This window comes from Macaca fascicularis, chromosome 19, assembly GCF_037993035.2.
Source record: "Macaca fascicularis isolate 582-1 chromosome 19, T2T-MFA8v1.1".
NCBI lineage: Eukaryota > Metazoa > Chordata > Mammalia > Primates > Cercopithecidae > Macaca > Macaca fascicularis.
In genome coordinates this window covers 3,130,942-3,146,597 of record NC_088393.1, presented here as the reverse complement: position 1 = coordinate 3,146,597, position 15,656 = coordinate 3,130,942, and the positions used below count along the sequence as shown (strand labels likewise).

General features: G+C 56.2%; 1 protein-coding gene across 1 annotated transcript; it reads right to left on the bottom strand.

Moving 5' to 3' along the window:
* Positions 1-12,518: 12,518 nt before the first annotated feature.
* GADD45B (growth arrest and DNA damage inducible beta) lies at positions 12,519-14,655 on the bottom strand. The gene is made up of 4 exons (XM_005587469.4): positions 14,380-14,655; positions 14,152-14,253; positions 13,530-13,752; positions 12,519-13,290 (listed from the first exon to the last, which is right to left on the bottom strand). Exons 1-4 carry the CDS (start codon positions 14,421-14,423, stop codon positions 13,177-13,179), a joined length of 483 nt encoding a protein of 160 aa, XP_005587526.1. The 5' UTR covers positions 14,424-14,655; the 3' UTR covers positions 12,519-13,176.
* Between the last annotated feature and the right edge of the window lie 1,001 nt (positions 14,656-15,656).

Here is a 15,656-nt window from a genome sequence, read left to right as displayed (position 1 = left end):
TGCACACAGCAGGCCTTGCATGCAAGAAAGGGGTCACACACAGCAGGCGTTTGCACGCAGGAGAGGGGCTGCACACAGTAGGCATTGCAGGCAAGTGGGGTTCTGCACACAGTAGGCTTTGCATGGAAGAGGTGCGGCGCACAGTAGGCCCTGCACGAAGTCGGAAATCTGCACACAGCGGGCGTCTGCACGCAAGAGAAGGGCTGCGCACAGTAGGACCGACTGCACGCGGCCAGTGCCTTGCCCAGCGGAGAGTAGTGGCTGCAGCCCCGTGCCGCTGAGCACGCACCCGGTTCCTGCGCCACCGCGGCCCCAGGCTCCTCCGCGCCGGGCCGGGCAGGTCAGGCGGCTCCGCCGGGGCGTGGGGCGGGCGGCCGGGCGGGCAGGGAGGCTATTCCGGGCGCTGGCGCAGTGCCCGAGCCCTGCGCGCCAGGCCGCCCGGGGAAGGCGCCGCTCACAAAAGGAGGGTCTGTGCAGACGCCCCGCCCTCGGCCCGGCCGCCCGCCGCCAGGGGCTTGGAGGAGGGAGACGCCGCTGGAGCCGCCGCCAGCGCGGACCCCCCCACCCCTCCTGCCCGGGCGGCCGCAGACACCGCGCCTGGCGGGCAACAGAGGGAGGCTGGCACCGCCGGGCTCTGGAGGGGGTCGACGGCCGGCGCTGGGGGCTCCCGAGCGCACAGACTGCGCGCCCAGGGCGCACCAGAGGGAGCGCTGGCGAGGGTCGGGGCCCCCAGTGCGGGGAAACTAGGAGGACAGGCCCCTTGCCTTTCGCCCACTTGGGGATTTCTCCGTCTCGAGCACCCGCCTCTGTCTCCAATTATCCAATTTAAGGAACGGGAAAGCCGGGACTCCTGCCTGCTAGGGAGGGAGGACGGGAGGGGTGTCTGGGGCCTGGGTCAGCGCCCCTCTCCACCCCCAGAGTGTCTGGCGAGAGGGTGGGGTGAAAGGAAGGCGTAATAAGGGTTCTCAAGGCAGCGCGTTTTGCTAAGCGCCTTAGTGCATTGTCTAGTTTCACCTCGACACGTGGGAGGGCGATTCGGCTTTCTCTTTTATGGACGGGGGAAACTGAGTCACGTTTTTGCTGAGCTGCTGGAACTAGTAAGCCGCGGAGATTCAAACCTAAAGCCAGGCCTCCGCCCCTCCCCTTCCTTCTCTGTAGGGCCTGAACTCTGCCCTCCCTCCCTTCCCTAGCACGGAGCCATTCAAGAGGCGTTTATGGCGTGCCTGCTGTGTACACAGCGGCCCAAACACTTCCCCAAGCGCACGCATGTGAGCTCTGGCCGAAGCTCCCACACTCGTGCGCTATCGCCACATGCGCAAGAGGGTCTTGGCCCGCAGCGTTCTTCACGAGGCCCCTCACTCTACCCCACCCCACCCCACTCCACCCCAGCTCCGGGGCCTGGGAACCGCCGGCGTCCGGGTGGAGGGGGTGGGGTGGGAACTGGGAGCACGGAACGGAACAATGTAGGGAAAGAATAGGGAGGAGCGGCGAGAGGAAACCCCCCACCCCTTCTCCAGATGCGGCTCTGGTGTGGCTGTCCCGTGTGCCTGCGGTCTCCCTGGCCCAGCATCCTGTGGAGGAGGTCCTTGACCTTCGCACTGTGTGGCTATGGAGCGTTCTGGGTCTCTGGGGGGGCCATCCTGGGTCCCTGTGGATCTGTAATGCTGTGGGTCGCGTGACCTACATGTCCGGAGAGCATGCTTCAGGCTCTGGGGTGGGGGCTGGAGAAAGGGACGTGCAGCGCTCCGAGCCTCTCTCTGCAGGACTCCGTGACTCTCTGCTTCCCGCAAGGAGACCCACCCTGGTTCCTCCCTCGCCTCCCCGGAGCCTTGCCTGGGCACTGCCGGGACCACGAGGTGGCCAAGGCCTCGAGCTGGAAAGCCGCAGGGAGTTCTGGGGCTCTGAGGGCCCGCCTCTCGGCGGTGGTCTGCAGAGAGAAGGGGTCCCTGGAGAAAGAAAGGAAGAGTGATGGCTCAGGAAGCCTCTGCATTCCTTTCGCTGTGTCCCAGAAAAGAGCAGACCCGGTCTAGGGTCCCCTGCCACCACATCCAACCCACTACATTGAAAGTGTGCTCAGGGGCCGGGCATGGTGGCTCACGCCTGTAATCCTAGCATTTTGGGAGGACAAGGCAGGAGGACCCTTTGAGCCCAGGAGTTCCAGACCAGCCTGGGCAACATAGGGAGACCCTGTCTCTACTTTAAAAACAAAAGGGGGGGTACCCAAGGGGTTGCCAATGCACCCTGAAGGCTGAGAACCACTGTTCAAAGTGCACAAAGGGCGTAACAGATGCTGCTATGTCCCCTTGGCCACCTGGTAGCTGGCTTCCGACAATTTCCTACAGTCCAACAGCTTCCTGTGTCTCTTTGCCTGGGGTCTTTCTCTAAAGGTGTGCAAACCTACTGCCCACAGCCCCTCTCCTTCATGCGAACACCTGCTGTGTGCAGCGTCTTTATTGCATGCAAGGCCTACTGTGTGCAGAGCCCCACCTGTGTGCCATGCCTATTGTGTGCAGACACCCAGAGACATGCAGCACCTACTGTGTGCAGACACCCAGAGACATGCAGCACCTACTGTGTGCAGACACCCAGAGACATGCAGCACCTACTGTGTGCAGACACCCAGAGACATGCAGCACCTACTGTGTGCAGACACCCAGAGACATGCAGCACCTACTGTGTGCAGACACCCAGAGACATGCAGCACCTACTGTGTGCAGGCACCTACCTACATACAGACACCCACCGAGAACCCCCTCTGGGTAGGCAGGATGTACCAGGGAGTCAACACCCCAGAATACCCCTCAAACAGGGGGGATGCGGTTGGTTAATAAGTAGATGCCAGCTGGGCGCGGTGGCTTACACCTGTAATCCCAGCACTTTGGGAGGCTGACGCGGGCAGATCACAAGGTCAGGAGTTCGAGACCAGCCTGACCAACATGGTGAAACCCCATCTCTACTAAAAATACAAAAAGTTAGCCAGGTATGATGGCGCGCACCTGTAATCCCAGATGTTCGGGAGGCTGAGGCAGAAGAATCGGTTGTAGCTTGGAGGCAGAGGTTGCAGTGAGCTGAGATCGTGCCACTGCACTCCAGCCTGGGCAACAAGAGCAAACCTTTGCCACAAAAAATGAAATGATATGAAGTGAAATGAAATGAAATGAAATAAAATAAGTAGATGCCCCCACTCGCTCTCTTGCCCCATCGTGACCACATCTCTCACAGTTCCCTAAGGGGCTCAGCCATAGATGCCCACAGCAGGGACCTCTTCAGGGAGGCGCCATCGTTTCCTGTCTCTGCTCTGAACTGCTTCATTGCAGATACACGTTCACCCATGACTAGGGGGTTGATATGCAAATGCACACATCTGTGTGTCTGAGACCAGGTGGCCCTGGGTGTGTGCTTTGATTCATTCAGTGTTTTTTGAGACATGCCACCATGCCAGGCTCATATCTTTTTATTTTTTTATTTTTTATTTTTTAGATGGAGTCTCGCTCTGTCGACAGGCTGGAGTGCAGTGGCGCGATCTCGGCTCACTGCAGCCTCTGCCTCCTGGGTTCACACCATTCTCCTGCCTCAGCCTCTCGAGTATCTGGAACTACAGGTGTACCCCACCACACTCAGCTAAATTTTGTATTTTTAGTAGAAGCAGGGTTTTACCATGTTGGCCAGGATAGTCTCAATCTCTTGACTTCATGATCCGCCCACCTCAGTCTCCCAAAGTGCTGGGATTACAGGCTTGAACCACCGTGCCCGGCCATATCTTTTTTTATTTTTTGTAGAATCAAGATCTCTCTCTGTTGCCCAGGCTGGTCTCGAACCCCTGATCTCAAGAGATCCTCCTGCCTTGGCCTCCCAAAGTGTTGAGGTTATAAGCGTGAGGTACCATGCCTAGCCTTCCACATCTTTTGCAGAGGACACAATTCAAACCATAACATCTTCACACAAAAACACCCAACCGTGTCTTTCCAGCCACACATGCAGACACTTGAATGAGAATTCATACTCACATGCAACAGACACCCACACACCCATACACACAGATGCCTCTCTTTATCTGGTTCTCTTGTTTTTCTAAGGCTAACACAGGCCCTCAAACACAGTAGGGACTCAATAAATATTCAATGAATCAGGCAGGGTGCGGTGGCTTAGGCCTGTAACCCCAGCACTTTGGGAGGCTGAGATGGGGGCATCACCTGAGGCCAGGAGTTCAAGACCAGCCTAGGCAACATCATGAAACCCTGTGTCTACAAAAAATAAAAATTAGCCAGTCAGGGTGGTACATGCCTATAGTTCCCGCTACTTGGGAGGCTGGGGAGACTGAGGTGGGAGGATTGCTTGAGTCTGGGAGGTCGAGGCTGCAGTGAACAGTGACGGCACTCCTGCATTCCAGCCTGGGTGACAGAGGGAGGCCCTATCTCTTAGGGGAAAAAAAATTAAAAATGGCAGGGCTCAGTGATTCACGCCTGTAATCCCAGCACTTTGGGAGGCTGAGGCAGGTGGGTCACTTGAGGTCAGGAGTTTGAGACCAGCCTGGCCACCATGGAAAAACCCTGTCTTTACTAAAAATACAAAAATTAGCCAGGCGTGCTGGCAGGCACCTGTAATCCCAGCTGCTTGGGAGGTTGAGGCAGGAGGATCGCTTGAGCCTGGAAGTTCAAGGCTGCAGTGAGCCATGATCATGCCACTGCACTCCAGCCTGGGTAACACAGTAAGACCGTCTCAAAAAATAATAAATAGACCCTCAAACCACCAGCCACAGAGGTCGTGCCCTGGGGCCACTCTGGGCAGGAAGTGAGCAGAATCAGCTGCTATGGACTTCTGAGTTGGGGTGATGAGGAAGGTACAATCATGGGTCGCCAATTGGTCGGGAGTTCTGGGTGTCCAGGGCTCACTCCAAGGATGCCAAGAATTGTAGCAGCAGCCACACGTGTACGTGTATTGCCGTGTTCCCCTGTAGCAGCACAAGTCCTCATGGCCCAACACACCGCAGTATACAGCAATTCAGAGACAAATTCCAACCCATATTTTTTTTTTTTTTTTTTTTTTTTTTTTTTTGAGACGGAGTCTCACGCTGTTGCCCAGGCTGGAGTGCAGTGGCGCGATCTCGGCTCACTGCAAGCTCCGCCTCCTGGGTTCACGCCATTCTCCTGCCTTAGCCTCCTGAGTAGCTAGGACTACAGGCGCCCGCCACCGCGCCCGGCTAATTTTTTGTATTTTTAGTAGAGACGGGGTTTCACTGTGGTCTCGATCTACTGACCTTGTGATCCGCCCGCCTCGGCCTCCCAAAGTGCTGGGATTACAGGCTTGAGCCACCGCGCCCGGCCCAACCCATATTAACAGGCAGCTATGGAGATATTCGTGTACAGGCAGAAAGCACTGTATGGTGTACAGTTGCATAGTAGCTCACACAATAATAGCTAAATTTTCTGCAAGCTTCTCCCCATTCTAATGCTTTGCATAATGTAATTAATTTAATGTCCACAACAGCCCTGAGAGAGATGAGTACCACCACTGGCATTCCCATTGCACCAGTAAGAAAACTGGACACAAAGAGGTGAAGCAACTTGCCCGAGGCCACACAGCTGGCCGCCTCCACAGAGCCAGGTTCCAGCCTTCCTGAGCTGAGTGGTGTCGCTGTGCCTGGCCGGGACCCAGCACTTGGCAGACCAACGTGTGTCCCTCAGGGACGAAACAGTCTGTCCTGGAGCACGGACACAGAAGGTCATCAGCAGTTCAACCTCTTGTCATACACACTTGATTGAGTCTTTATGCCACAAGCATTTATGAAGTGCCACCTGTGTCCCAGGCTCTGGACTAGCCACTAGGGATCTGGGGGTGAGAAAAACAGACCTTCTCCCATCCCTCTGGGAGCCTGCAGCCTCACACAGAAGATAGACAAGAAGCAAATAACAGGGTTATAAATATGTCATTACAAATGGGTGCAGGGGCTGGGCATGGTGGCTCACGCCTATAATCCCAGCACTTTGGGAGGCCGAGGCAGGTGGATTACCTGAGGTCAGGAGTTCAAGACCAGCCTGGCCAACATGGTGAAACCCCATCTCCACAAAACTACAAAAATTATCCCGGTGCGTGTAATCCCACTTATTCGGGAGGCTGAGGTGGGAGAATCGCTTGAATCCAGGAGATGGAGGCTGCAGTGAGCCAAGATCATGCCATTGCACTCTGTCCTGGGTGACAGAGCAAAACTCTGTCTCAAAAAAACAAACAAACCAAACAAACAAAAAAATGGTGCAAGCACCAAGAAGGGCAGGTGGACAGAGATAGTACAGAGGTTATTCCAGGTCTTGTCTGGAGGGCTTCCTGGAGAAGGTGGCATCTGAGATGTGAGCAAAAGATGAGTAGGTGTTATCTAGGGGAAAGGCAGGGAAGAGCGTTCTGGCCAGAGGCATCAGCACAGGCCCTGGCTGGACGTTAGAGAGCCAGGTGTATAAACAACACGTGGGTTGAGGATTTGCGTGTGTAAGTCCCACACATAGTGGCTGGTCACTAAACATGAATTGTGTGTGTGACTCTGAGTGCCTTCCCAGGGATGGCCAGCCACACGTGAGGGTGCTAGTATACTGCTGGGATTCCCAGGCACATGCTCGGGGGAGCAGAGGCACAGGGCAGACCACACAAGTTCAAATCTTTTGTGTTTTGAGACAGGGTCTCACTCTGTTGCCCAGGCTGGAGTGCAGTGGTGCGATCAAAGCTCACTGCAACTCCAACCTCCCAGGCTTAAGCAATCCTCCCACCTTAGCCTCCCCAGTAGCTAAGATTACAGGCATGCACCACCACACCTGGCTTAATTTTTGTTTTTTGTTTGTTTGTTTTTTTGAGACGAGGTCTTGCCATGTTGCCCAGGCTGGTCTCAAACTCCTGGGCTCAAGCAATCCTCCTGCCTCAGTCTCCCAAAGTACTGGGATTACAGGCCTGAGCCACTGCATCCAGTATGTTCAAACTTTGATACCAATACATATAACATCATGGATGAGCCCCCAAAACGGTATGCAAGCAAAATAAGCCTACACAAAAGGTTGCACATTTTATGATTTCATTTATATGAAATGTCCAGAAGAGGTGAATTCATGGGGAAAATGTGGAGTAGTGATTGTCAGGGGCTAGGGGAGGGAGCGTGAGGAGTGACTGCTAATGGTGACAGGGCTTCTTTTGGGGGTGGTGAAAATATTCTGGAATTCAATAGTGGTGATGGTTGCACAACTTTGTGAATATACTAAAAACCACTGAGTTAAACACTTTAAAGGGGTGAATTTTATGGTATATGAACTATTTCTCAATAATAGATATCATTATATTTACATATATAGTACGTATACATACTATATATGTGTATATATATACAGTATATATACTGTGTGTATGTGTGTGCATGTCTGTATATATGTGTGTACGTGTGTGTGTGTGTGTGTGTGTGTGCACACGTGTGTATGGAAAAACAGTACTTTGAGCCACACTGGTCTTGGTTTGGTTCCTGGCTCTGTCATTGTACCTTTTGACTTTGGGCAAGTCACTGCACCTGTCTGAACTCCACATTCTCTTTCTATAAAAAGCAGATAGTGGCTGGGCATGGTGGCTCCCACCATTTTGGGAGGCCAAGGCAGGAGGATCACTTGAGCCCAGCAGGTTCAGGCTGCAACGAGCTATGATCACATCACTGCACTTCAGCCTGGATGACAGAGGGAGACTCTGTCTCAAAAAACAACAACAGCTGGGTGTGGTGGCACATGTCTGTAATCTCAGTTACTCAGGAGGCTGAGGAGGGAGGATTGCTTGAGCTGGTGAGGCAGAGGTTGCAGTGAGCCGAGATTGCACCACTGCATTCCAGCCTGGATGGCTGAGTGAGACCCCGTCTCAAAGGAAAAAATAAAAAAAAAATAAGGCCGAGTGCAGTGGCTCACACCTGTAATCCCAGCACTTTGGGAGGCTGAGGCAGGTGGGTCATCTGAGAGATGGAGTCTCTCTCTCTCTCACCCAGGGTGGAGTGCAGTGGCACAATCTCAGCTCACTGCAACCTCCACCTCCTGGGTTCAAGCGATTCTCCTGTCTCAGCCTCCCAAATAGCTGGGATTTCAGGCATGCACCACCATGCCTGGCTAATTTTTTGTATTTTTAGTAGAGATGGGGTTTCACCATGTTGGCCAGGCTGGTCTCGAACTCCTGACCTCAGGTGATCCACCCTCCTTGGCCTCCCAAAGTGCTGGGGTTACAGGTGTGAGCCACCACACCCAGCCATGGGAGGCATTTCTATGGACTCACTTGTCTTCTTGCAAGCGACTCTGTGTCCATGGCATGCATTATGTGTGTGCATGTGTGTGAACATGTCTCCAGCTGTGACTATAACTGCATAGCGGGGTATGGGCGTGTGTATGCATTTCAGCCTGTGAGTGTAGGTTCAGACACAGGCCATCGTGGGCACCCTGGAGTGAGCTCGCACCCAACCTCACGAGTCCGGTTGGGAAAGGGTGTCTGCCTGCAACCTGCGGTGACCACTGCCAACTCTTCCACTCACCGTCGTCCAAGGAACACACACACGTATCCTGGCGTCCAGTCCTGAGTGTGGGAGCCCAGAACGGCCTGTGCCAGCTGACTGAGCCTTGGCGCCCTGTGACTACTCCCTCCTGACCCAGCATGAACTGGAAGGGGTCTGGGGAGCTGGGGGTGTTGCATCCCCCGGTTCCCCCAACCCAGTTTTCCCCAGGGACTGACCAGCCAGACACCGACAATTCAAGTCTCCTAGCCAGACTGTGGCTCTTCCACTCTGAGCCTCAGTCTCTTCTTCGGGAAAATGGGACAACGGCATCTTCCTCACGGAACCACTGTAAGTTTATAGGTGTTTACAGTTGAGTCCCAGAGGAGATTGAATCAACCTACCCAGCTGCTATTATTAATTCAATGAAACAGCAGCCTTTGAAGCCAATTCCTGTACATCCCTGGCTTTGGTCAGGGAGACTGTGGAGTACTTTCATAAATGACAACAACAATACCAACTGCAATAGTAATAACAACAGGAGAGGGCTGGGTACGGTGGCTCCCACCTGTAATCCCAACACTTTGGGAGGCCGAGGCTGGAGGATCACTTAAGGCCAGGAATTTGAGACCAGCCTGGGTAATATAGTGAGACCCCATTTCTACAAAAAAAAAAAAAAAAAAGTAACAAATAACTAGGCATGGTGGTGTGCACCTTTAGTCCCAGCTACTCAGGAGGCTGAGGCTGGAGGATTGCTTGAACCCAGGAGGTCGAGGCTGCAGTGAGCCATGGTCATGCCACTGCACTCCAGCCTGGGCAAGAGAGCATGACCCTGCTTCTTTTTTTGTTCTATATATATATATATATATATATATAGAGAGAGAGAGAGAGAGAGAGAGAGAGAGAGAGAGAGAGTGCAGTGGCAGGATCTCTGCTCACTGCAACCTCCGCCTCCTGGGTTCAAGTGATTCTCCTGCCTCAGCCTCCTGAGTAGCTGGGACTACAGGTGTGCGTCACCACGCCCAGCTAACTTTTGTATTTTAGTAGAAATGGGGTTTCACCGTCTTGGCCAGGCTGGTCTCGAACTCTTGACCTCAAATGAGCCGCCCACCTCGACCTCCCAAAGTCCTGGGATTACAGGCGTAAGCCACCATGCCTAGCCTTCCACATCTTTTGTGGGGGACACAATTCAAACCGTAACAGGCGTGAGCCACCACACCCGGCTAAATCTAAAATTTTTTTTTTTTTTTTTTTTTTTTTTTTTTTTTTTTTTTTTGAGACGGAGTCTCGCTCTGTCACCCAGGCTGGAGTGCAGTGGCCGGATCTCAGCTCACTGCAAGCTCCGCCTCCCGGGTTCACGCCATTCTCCTGCCTCAGCCTCCCGAGTAGCTGGGACTACAGGCGCCCGCCACCTCGCCCGGCTAGTTTTTTGTATTTTTTAGTAGAGACGGGGTTTCACCGTGTTAACCAGGATGGTCTCGATCTCCTGACCTCGTGATCCGCCCGTCTCGGCCTCCCAAAGTGCTGGGATTACAGGCTTGAGCCACCGCGCCCGGCCTAAAATTTTTAAATGAATAATCTTTTAAAAATTGAAAAAAAAAAAAAGATGATTCTGGAAGTACATTGAAGGAAGCTGGTCAAAGAAGCTATATTTCAGGGTCTATTTGTTTGTTTGTTTGTTTGTTTGTTTGGAGACAGGGTCTCGCTCTGTCACCTAGGCTAGAGTGCGGTGGTGCAATCACAGCTCACTGCAGCCTCCATCTCCAGGGCTCAAGTGCTCCTCCCGCCTCAGGCTCCCAAGTAGCTGCGACCACAGGCCCATACCACCATGCCCAGCTAATTTTTAAAATTTTTTTGTAGAGACCTGGGTCTCCCTATGTTTATCCATGCTGGTCTCGAACTCCTGGGTTCAGGGATTCCTCCCCACCTCCCCCAAGCCTCCCAAAGTGTTGGGATTACAGAGAGTGAGCCACGGGGCCGGCCCAGGAATCTATATATCATTGAATCTCCTCAACAGTCTATGAGCTAGGTAGCATTATCCCCATTTTTCAGAGGGAGAAACTGAGGCACAGACAGGTGAAGGTCCTGGCTGAGGGTCCCACCACTGGGGCCCCTCCATGCCCTGTCTCCGCTTGGGGTTCAGGAGCCTGAGATCTGACTGCACTGTTCCAGAGACTGAGGAGCAGGAATGGAAGAATCAGGATGGAGACAGACCCGCCCATCCCAGGGGACATAGCCCTCCAAGCCGGCCTCGCCTCCCTACCCTAGGAGCTTGACCAATGGCAGAGACAGAGAATGGGAGCGGTGGCTCAGACCTGTAATCTCAGCACTTTGCAGGCCAAGGTGGGCGGATCACCTGAGGTCAGGAGTTTGAGACCAGCCTGGCCAACATGGTGAAACCCCATCTCTACTAAAAATACAAAAATTAGCTGGGCGTGGTGGTGGGTGCTGGTAGTCCCAGCTACTCAGGAGAATCGCTTGAACTCAGGCAGTGAGGCGAGATCGCGCCACTGCACTCCAGCCCCGGCGATGAAGTGAGACTGTCTCAAAAGAAAGAAAAAGAAAAGCCATAACTTTTGCAGGCCGCCACTAGATCGACCCTTGCCCCACCTGGTCCTTCCCTTCTTGGGTTTTGGCCCCCCATGTTCTCCCGCAGCCCAATCGCTCAAGAGCCCCTCGCCCTCTGTACCCCTTCCCAGGCGCCCTCCCCTCTTGGACACCATCTCAGGGATCCCCACCCCATCATCCCCTACTCCCTCGGGGCTCCCGCCTCTTCGCCTCCATTCCCCCCTCCTCCAACCCCTTCGGGACTCCTGCTGCCTGTCTACCCCCTCCCGGGGTTTCCCTGTTGGTTCAGGGCTGTGGGGGATTCCCCTTCCCCTTCTGGGCTCCCCTTTCCCCACTTCAGTTCTCCCCTCCTCCTAGCCCCAGGCGGGATCCCCTCCCCCCTCCCCCCTTCTCCCTCTGGGACTTCCCCCTCCCTCTCTCGCCCTCCCCCGCCGGGGCTCCCCCGATTCCCGTGACTCCCAGGGAGCCGCTGGGGTTTTCCTCATGCGCCCACGTGAGGCTCCGTGGAAAGGTCGCGGCCTGCGGGCAGGACCACCCCACCCTCTCCACACTCCTCCTTAGTTCTCAGGCTTGGGGCTGCATGGCAGAGGGGAGCCAAGGTCGTCCCTGCGCCCGGCCAGGGCGGGCCCATCCTGCAGACCCGGGGCGGGAAGACTGAGGCCGGGCACGGAAGGGCTGGGCCACGCTCCCAGCCTGGGGCAGGGGGAGTCACCACCGCGCCTGCAACTTTGGGAGAAGTAGGAGGTGGCTGGCCAGGGCTCGCAGTTTCGGTTTAGAGGCAAAACGCAGCACTGTGCCAAGGCCAGCTGGCCCGGAGGCCGACTTCCTGGGGTATTTTTCTGCTTGTTGATTTTAGTTTGCGGAAAAAAAAAAAAAAAAAAAGTTCTTTTCTTTAGTGCAAAAGAGAGGCCTATCCTGGGATGGAGACGGCTGTGGTGGGTGCGGGGCACTCCCTGCGGAATCCTCCAAAGGAGCTCTTCCTTGCAAGTCCTGAGCTCACCTCGCTGTGTGGTCCCAGGTGCCCCATTGACCGCTCTGGACCTTGGGCTGCGGTGGCGGCCGCCGGGGCGGTCAGGGGCTGCAGCCAGCACCCCCTCCCGCCGAAATGCCTCCATATGTGCCCAGAGCTTAGGGCTGGCTCCTGCACAGCCAGTAACAGCGGTGGCACGGCGGCCAGGTTTCGTAATAAACCGGTCTCTTAATTGCTACAGGGTAGGAGGAGAGGAAAAAAAAAAAAAAAAAGAGGCATAGATTTGTTGGAGTCGGTGGAGGCGCCTGCTGCAGAGAAGAGGTACTGTTTTGCACGGGAGCCTGGAGCTGCTAACAGGGGCTTGAGTAACACTTCCTGGTGAGCTGGCAGGGGTTGCGGAGGAGAGGTGGGGAGGGGGGGTGTGAAGCGTGTCCCAGGGGAGGGGGCAGGGGTCCCGGTTGTTCTCAGAAGCCGAAAACATACAAGCACCCAGAAGCTTTAGAAATTTATTACAAGGTCATCAGAGTAGAAATAAAAATATAGATATCTGTGCTTCCCATCTCGCTCTCAGTGGTTCGAGTAACAAGTGCAAGTAACAAAATAGATTGTCTCTATGATTCGCAAACTGGGAGTTCATGGGTACAGAGCAACTTCGGCCCCAGCTCCCAAGTCCCAAAGTGTGGTCTTGTCGAGGGTGCAGACAAGCACCAACCAAGTTCAACCAGGTCTCTAGTCTGCAGACGCCAGCTCCAGTCTCAAGGAGGGTGGGGGTTGCAGTCAGTCTCACTCCACCCTCAAGTGGAGAGTCTGGACCTTCCATGATAGGGAAGGCGGCAGCGTGCCCCGCCCCTCCAGCTTCTGCTCCATCCCAAGGCCTGAGCTCCGGGGTCCTGTCTCCTGCTGGCCTGGGTCCCCACTTCTCCTCCATCGGATCGGCGGCCGCCAGCTCCCCGATCTCCGCCCTGGGGGCGGCCACTCACTCCCCTTCTCCTCCTCCTCCTCCTCTTCAGTCTCCAACGACTCTGCCCCCGATGGTTTCGTGGGTTGGGTTGTTTTGGGGGGGTTGTGCTGGGGGGGAGGGGGGTTCAAATATTTATTTTATTTTTTGTTTTTGGCAGCAACTCAACAGGTTCTGCTGCTGGGAAGGGCCTCAGCGTTCCTGAAGAGAGATGTAGGGCACCCACTGGTTGTTGCCCCGGCTTTCTTCGCAGTAGCTGGCTACCTCCACCAAGCCGTGGCTCTTCCAGGCGTCCGTGTGAGGGTTCTGTGGGAGGGGAAAAGAAAGGGTTTAGTGGGAGCCTCCCTCTCCCAGGGCCCCATGTGTGGGGAAAACAGGCAGGCTCAAAATAGCTCCCTGGGTGAGGAGGCCCCAGCCCGGCTGCCCACGGGACATGCCAAGCATGGTTGAACCCTGAGCTGTGCAGGACCAGTCAGCCCGACTTTGTTGACAAACACCAGCCCAGGTGCCCGGGCGTGGCAGGTCAGGGCAGAGGCCCAACTCACCGTGACCAGGAGACAATGCAGGTCTCGGGCCTCAGTGGTGCCCTGGGTCTCGGCCGGCTCTCCCAGGAGCTGTGCCAGGCGCTGCATGCCCGACACCCGCATGATGTTAATGTCGTTGTCGCAGCAGAAGGACTGGATGAGCGTGAAGTGGATTTGCAGGGCGATGTCATCCTCCTCCTCCTCGTCAATGGCCAAGAGGCAGAGGACCACGCTGTCTGGGTCCCTGAGGGGGCCAAAGGGAAGGGGTGGGTCAGCCGGGAACAGGGGAGAGGCCACCGTGCAGGGGGAGTTTGCAAAAAAAGGAGCGTGCAAGAGCAAAAGAGAAACTGCAGGGGTGCAGGGGATTGCCTCTGCAAGCTGGTGACGGTGGGGGGCGGGGAAGGCACACGGTTCAAAGTGTGGGGTGTGGGGAGACAGGCCCACAGCGGGAGGGGCGCTTGCAGACGATGCATCAGGATACGGCAGCCCCCAATCCACAAAACAGCAGAGGAGCTCTGCATCCACAGCGGGTGGCACTTGGGGAAGTCCCAGCCCCATGCGAGACAAGCGTGTGGAAAGCGTCCAGAGCGGAGGGGAGGTCCCGTCCCACCCGCGCCCGGCCCGGGGAGGGGGTCTGACTCACACATTCATCAACTTGGCCGACTCGTACACCCCCACTGTGAGGCGATCCTGGCGCTGAGCGGCCACCAACAGCTCCTCCACCGCGGCGGTCACCGTCTGCATCCTGAGGCCAGGAGAGAGGGATCAGTGACGGGCGGACCACCGGGTGCTACATTCCGCTCCCGGCCCGGCCCAACCCGACCCATCCCGTCCCGGCCAACCTCAGACGGCGGCGGTCCCGGCTACTTACTTCTGCGCCGCGTTGTCGCACGCCACGAGCTCTTCCAGCGTCATGTTGCAATTATAATCCACAGTGGACGCGGCTCCACGACAGTCCCCAGGGAGAAATTGCAAAATCCGCGCCAGAGAGCCCAAAACCTTCCCACGGAGCTGGAGCGCTCGTCCAAGACCTTCGGGAAGCAGCGAAATCCTTCCAGAAAAGGCGGAAAAAAATGTTGCAAAGTCCTTGGCGAAAATAATCCGGGAAGTTGCAGAAACCAACCGTAGTCCGAAGCCTCGGCGATCTGAGCCGGGAGCCTCCGGCACCGACTTTTATAGACTTGACGGCTGGGGCGAGGCCTCAGTGGAGTCATTCAACCCTCCTATTGGTGGAAGGACAACGGAGAGTGCAGACAGCTCTGCGGTTGGCCGACGGCGGCGAGGGGGCGGAGCGCCGTGTGGGGGCGCCCCACGTGGGGGCGAGAACCGGGAGGAGGGCGCGCGGGGGCCGGGTAGGTGACCGCGAATGCCAGAAAAGAAAAAAAAAAGCAGAAGTTTTTTTCTCCTGATTTCCCGGCAGCCGAGCCGCGGTTCGGGGCGCGCGCGGGATTTCCAGCGCGCGAGGCGGCCCGGACTTTCGCCGGGGGGGGGCCTGGAATCCCCTCCCGCTGCGCGGAGAGTCCCGGACTGCTCCTTTCCCAAGTTCTGCTGGGGGTGGAGGGGCTGCACCGGGAAAGGGCCCCGTTCGCAGCCTGATCTCGCCCAGGTGGTGGTGATGACCGGAGTCTCTCCTGGCTGCGGCGACCCCAGCCCCTGGGTGATTTCGCTTTTCCCGGCCTCTATATTCCTGTCTGAGTAATGGGGCTGCAGCGCCGGCCTCGCTGGTTTGCAGAGCATCACATAAAATACGGCTGACAGTAAGCGCTCAATACACATCATCTGTCACCTGGTGGTCGCGGGAGGCCTCCTCCAGGGCCCCGAAAGTGGGAGGTTGCAAAGCCCGGGGCACTCTGGAGAAGAAAGCGGGCGCCCCCTCGCCGACCCCGCGAGTTTCAGGGTGGGGCGCGCGTGGGAGGTGCAGGTGGCGTGGCCCCGCCCCCGCCAGCTGCCTGGCGTTCCAGGCTTTGCGCGTGCGGAGGCCTCCAGGCCGAGGAGAAAGCCATTGTTGGGGGGAATGGTGCAGGCTGCGGCTGCACGCCGCTACCCCAGGCCCACGTGCAAGGATGACGGCCACCTTTATTTCTCACTCCGGGGTGGGCGCTGACCTGCACTGAGCGTGGTGCGGATCTGGCACCCTCCACCCCTCCC

Coding starts and splice junctions, on each gene's coding strand:
- GADD45B (XM_005587469.4), bottom strand. CDS start 14,423: ATGACGCTGGAAGAGCTCGTGGCGTGCGACAACGCGGCGCAGAA. Junction 14,254..14,379: donor TGCGACAACGCGGCGCAGAA/GTAAGTAGCCGG, acceptor TCCTGGCCTCAG/GATGCAGACGGTGACCGCCG. Junction 13,753..14,151: donor TCGGCCAAGTTGATGAATGT/GTGAGTCAGACC, acceptor TGGCCCCCTCAG/GGACCCAGACAGCGTGGTCC.